Genomic DNA, 5,348 nt, shown 5'->3' on the forward strand with positions numbered 1-5,348 from the left:
CTGAGGTCCCTGTGCAGAACGAGCCGCCATGGATTTTGCATCCTGAGGAATATCGGAATGAACAGTTACCGCTCCCCCCTCTTTGCTGACAAGTCATTCAGACTCTGTGAACAACGTTTATTTTCCTTAGCAAAAATAGCCATCACACACAGTCTCTACCGAGAACATCCCGAGGAAATGCACCACGGCACAAGACATTTATCCACTTGTTAGAAATCACATCAAGTCCTAAACGCAGGTGCAGCTCTCTGTCCCTGGGAACTGAACTAGGTCTGGCTGGGCAGAAAAACTGAAACGTCAAGAGCAAAGCACAGGTGGAGCCCCGAACCCCGAGCGGGCGTTTCCCCTCTCATCTTTCTCAAGAGCAGTTCTGGCGCGCTTCAGTTTGGGTTCTGCTTCTGGCCCGGGAGACGGGCGTCCCCTCAGGCCGGCCCATGGACAAGCAGAGCCGCCCCCCTGGTTGCGGTTAGTCAGAGAAGAAAAAGAGGCCAAGTGGGAAACTTTCATTCCTTCACACTCAGCAGGTCCCAGTCAACATCTGTGGCTGGGTGGCACTTTTTTTTTTTTAAAGGAGAGACAAAAGAAACTGCCAGAAATCCAGATATCAGGATGAATACTGTGACGCTTAATTCCCCACTGCTAAAGCTTCAGGAAAGCAGAAACATTGATAATAAATAACACCCAGAATTATTTGATAATATTTAGGTAATACTAGTTGAAAGACACGCCAAACATTTCCATAGATTTGTTCCTTGGACTGGCGATGGCAGGAGGAGCCTTTCAAAGGGAGGAGAATTTTTGCCCCCCGTCTTGGTTGCCTCTTCATAATCTGAGAAATCTCCCCACGGATCCCAGTCTGGGCCCTTCTTAAACTGCCCAGGGTGGACGTTGCCATCTCATCCTTGCAAGGCAACAGAGGGGAGACTTTGGGGCCAAATATTCCTGAAAATTTTTCCCGTCTGCCCCACCTCAGTTAATAATCTCAGGTCCTCAGGACCAAGAGGAGACCGATCCACCCCGCCCCCCTTTGCTCAGCTAAGGGATCTGCTGGGAGGAGCTTTTGCTGGGATTTACATTTTTCCTCATTTCAAGAGTGCTCCACCTCTTCTCATTAAGTCCAGGTAACATGTAGGTGAATCCCGCAGTTACACACATCCACAGTTGTTTAGGAGACCAGTTCGTACTTCTTTCTTCTACTCATCAATTGACCAACAGCAGACCTTCCCATCTTCATTGCCAGCCAGAAGCTTGGAATAATTTCTAGGAAGGGAGTAGAGATAGGAGGGGGAAAAAAAAGAGTTTTAGGAGCAATACGGTTGAGAACTCTGAGATCACACTGGATGTTTCTGCAGGAAATAATTCTGGAGGAGGATGCTATCCCTGACATTTTAAAGTCAGATCCATATATCTGAAATATCCAGGGTGTGTATATATGTATGTATATATGAAATCCCCTGGGACAGCTTTGGAAGAAATACTAACTTTAGACTGTAATCTTTCCCTCCCGCAGGGTGACCCTGTTCCTCCATACTTATCCCATGTTCTGAGTCTAATCCAGTCCAGCTTGAAAATACTTATTTGGCAGGAGGTAACCAGACACGCAGCTCTCGCGGGTCCTTAGTGGGGGATGCAGCGCTTCTCCTCGTGCCCCCCCTCAGCCCCCACCCCGCCCCGCTTGTCGGGAAGGGCGGCCCGGAGGCGGGCAGGGCGCGCGTGCGGCTCGGGCGCCCTCTAGCGAGCCGGGCGGGTGCCGCAGTCCGAGCGGCGCTTACCTGGCGGCGGCCAGGGCGGTGACGGGCGCGGCGGGCCGGGCGGCTCCCTCGGCGGGGCTGGGGCGAAGCAGCCGCTCTGGGCGGAGGACGAGCGCCGCTCTCCCCGCTCTGCCGCCTGCCGGGGGGGGGAAAGGGGGAGGAAAAAAAGGGAAGGCTGAAGCGGAGGCGGGAGGGCGGGGCCGCCGTCTGCCAGCCGTTCACCGGGGAACCTCCTCCTCCTTCGCCCGCCCGCCCGCCCGCGGAGAAGGGCCCGGCCCAGCCGCCCTTCCAGCCTCCCGGACAGTTGCACGCGCTGACGTGCGGCTGCATCAATTGTGGCTAAATTGGGTTTGTGCGTTATTGCTTTCTAAATTGCATGCCTAGTTCAGCAGAATCGCCGGTCGGTGTTGGCTGTTTCGGGGCTTAATAAGATCTCCCAGAATACCCTGCTGTCGGGCTATCAGGCGGCCCGTAATTGCCCAGTTAAAACAAATTGCCTAAAGTCCTGGTTATGGCCAACGTGCCCGAGTCTGTTCCTCGTACAATCGGTAATTAAATGCCAAGAATACTGTGCAAATAATGTAATTCGATCGTGGTTACTTCAGCTTTATTTTTACGCTCCTGTGTTGGACTAATCATTCTTTCCAGTGTTGCAAAACAAACGGGGGAATGAATATCTGGCGGCTGCTGCTGCTGCTGCAAACACCTCAAGAGCAAATGGCTTCGAGGGNTAGTAGAAGGAAGTGCAGTGCAGGCTGACAACATGCCGTTCTGTGGAGTTTAAAGAATAAAATGTTGCATTCTCGTGAGTGGTTTTTACTAAACACTGCAGGCGGCTGATAAACGGCCCTTTAAGCGCCAGGCTTTATGGAGAGGCCTTTGTGAGACCGGAGCTCCCCGTCTGGCTGTGGGAGCCCCACCGGACCCAGCTGCCTGCTCCCTCCGGCGCAGCTCGCCCACGGGGGGGGGGGGAAGAGGTGGGGTGTGAAGGAGGGGGCTGCTTCATCCATTCTCTGCCGACTGTTGGGAACAGCTTCTCCGGTTCATCTTTGGCTTCAGGACACCCGGCTAGCCCGAGCAGAAACAAGCACCAGGGAACCCGTCCGCAGGGGCTCCTGTCCCCAATCCGCCACTGCGGAGGTTCTGTAGAGCCTGCCTCTGCTGTAGCCCACAGGCTGAATCCCTCTGCCCCCTCCGGGACGTGAAGCAGGGCGTCCCTGGAGGAGGTGTGCTCCCCCCCCTTGGAGAGTCCTACCTGCACGCAGCCATCCGTGTCCCCCGTGACCAGGAGGCTCTGCACATCCCAGTCCTTCACGTCAAAGAAGCAGCAGCAGGAGATGATCCCTCCGGGCCTTAAGGGAGCCTCTCCTCTGGCCAGGGGCTGCCCGTTGACTGTCCACAGGCACAGGGTCGTTCCGGCACACGAAGCCACCTCGCCCTACAAAACCGTCCCAAGCGCAGTTCAGGCCAACACCCTTCCCGTCGCGCAAGTAAGATTAGACAGCCAGCATGGGCCAGGCAGGAAAGCGGGCTCGGCCACATAGGAGCAGCCCAGGCGGGTTACACGGAACGGAGGAGAGATTATCACAACAGCAAAAGCTCAAAATGATCTGGGCCACGGAACGACGCCTGCTCAGTCTCCCTCCTTCCCCTTTTAGGGAAGATGGCGGAGAAAGCGGGCGCATGGCCGCTTCAGAGGGCCCTGGGTGAAATCCTGAATCCCTTCCAGCTAGGATTCAGTCAAGGGACAGAAACAGCCTCGGCTGCAGCCTGGCGAGAGCAGGATGGGGGTAGCGCAACCATCCTTGACCTCTCAGTGGCCTTCGATGCCGTTGACTAGGGTGTCCTCGGGGGCTGGCTGTGGGGTTTGGAGTTGGGGGCTGGGTGGCGCAGTTCTGGGCTGGTTTGTCTCCTTTCTCCAATCAATGTGGATAGGGAGTGAGAGGTCCAGTCCATGGTCGGGTGCGTGGGTGGGTGGCTGGGTGGGTGGGTGGGTGGAACAGTGGCCCAATTCCTCTCCTTTTTGCTCGTTCCCAGCTCCAAAGCCTCTTCCTCTGACTTGATCTTCACCTGGTCCTAATCAGTTCCCTGCAAGTACGTTCCCCTGCATCAACCGGCACATCCCTTTGAGAAACCAGCAAGCCAGGAGAGGACTTTTGTCTCCCAAGATGAACCTGGCCAATACAGACAACATGAGATAACCCTGGGTGGATTGGGGGAGGGGGGAGGGAGAGGCTTCTGCTATTTCACCAATATGGCATCCAACAACGGCGTCTGGAGGGTTGCATGTAACCAAACACACTGGAGGGCAAAATCTCTTGAAAGCTGAAAGCTCCCAGAGCTAGCAGCTCTCCTCCTCCTCCTGATGCTACTGCTGCTGCTACTGCTCCTCCTTCTCCCACTCCTCCTCCTCCTCCTCCTCCTCCTCCTCCTCCTTGGCTGCTCTGACTCAGAGGCTGCTTTTAGTGCCCTCTTTCAACATTAAGGATCCTATTAAAAACCTCGGTAAAAAGAAAAAAAATCAATCTGTCGCGCCTCAGGATGGTTTCTCACAGAGAAGAGCACCCATTAAGTCATCATGAAATGTTCATGGATTTGTCAGAAGAACAATGATAAATGAAGGCCTCACCGTTGAATCATTGATGGCAACCGCCAAGAGGCCGGCCTCGTGGGCAGGAAGCCGGGTGAGGCACGTCAACCGGTTCAGGTCCCAGAAGATGCAGGATCCGTCCGCAGAGCCACTCACCAGGAGGCCGTAGGCCGTGGAGGCGGCCAAGCAGGTCACCGGCTGGGTGTGTCCATATAGAGGCTGGGGAGCAAAGCAAGCAATGAGTACAACACACACACACACACACACACACACCCTGAGAGAGAGCAGTGGGAGTGAGCCCCGGTGCAGCCTTCCTCTTAGGCCTGCTGGCCAGGGCGGGGGCTCAGTGGGAGGAGGGCCCTTTGGGAAGGGACAGAAGGCACCAGGGCACAATCTCCTCCTTCTGGGACACCCCCCCCCCCGGGTAGGAAGGCAACGCAATTCCAAAAGGGCTTGAAATAAAAGCAGAGAAGGAGGATTGCCCCTTTAATATCCGAGCAGCAGAACTTCAGCTTTGCAACCAAACCGGGGAATGTCAGAGCCACACCGTTTTTTAAAAAGGAAAATATTGAATAATGGAGCCTTCTCTCAGACCTATAGTACTAAAACACATCAGTCAACGGTGAGAATGCAGAATTAAATGCCGACATTGCTGTCTGCCAACTTCTGGCGTGACTCTGGTTGCGATTCCTGTTCCTGCTCTGTCACTGCATCTCAGAGAGGGGGAGACAGGAGGGCAGCTGCTCTCGGCTACTCACACCGAAAGATGGAAAAGGTGGGAGGGAGGGGTAAAGATACAACAAGTTATGCTGACACTGGATGACCAGTTGGCGGCCGTGACCAGGGGGGCGTTTTATCAGGTTCGCCTGATTCACCAGTTGCGACCTTTTCTGGACCGGGACGCCCTGCGCACAGTCACTCATGCCCTTGTCACCTCCCGCCTGGACTACTGCAATGCTCTCTACATGGGGCTCCCCTTGAGGAGCACCCGGAGGCTCCAGCTAGTC

At 55.1% G+C, this 5,348-nt stretch overlaps 1 protein-coding gene across 1 annotated transcript in view; it reads right to left on the bottom strand.

Moving 5' to 3' along the window:
* Positions 1-1,193: 1,193 nt before the first annotated feature.
* Positions 1,194-5,348, bottom strand: part of WDFY4 (WDFY family member 4) — a 94,640-nt gene continuing 90,485 nt past the window's right edge. Inside the window, exons 58-62 of the mRNA XM_029285504.1 lie at positions 4,381-4,560; positions 3,007-3,189; positions 2,369-2,522; positions 1,773-1,887; positions 1,194-1,260 (exon numbers count right to left, since the gene is read on the bottom strand). Of these exons, the coding sequence (XP_029141337.1) occupies positions 1,194-1,260; positions 1,773-1,887; positions 2,369-2,522; positions 3,007-3,189; positions 4,381-4,560 (699 nt within the window). The remainder of the gene's footprint in view (positions 1,261-1,772; positions 1,888-2,368; positions 2,523-3,006; positions 3,190-4,380; positions 4,561-5,348) is intronic.

Source organism: Protobothrops mucrosquamatus, unplaced genomic scaffold, assembly GCF_001527695.2.
Source record: "Protobothrops mucrosquamatus isolate PMUCROS unplaced genomic scaffold, P.Mucros_1.0 scaffold1781, whole genome shotgun sequence".
Taxonomy (NCBI): domain Eukaryota; kingdom Metazoa; phylum Chordata; class Lepidosauria; order Squamata; family Viperidae; genus Protobothrops; species Protobothrops mucrosquamatus.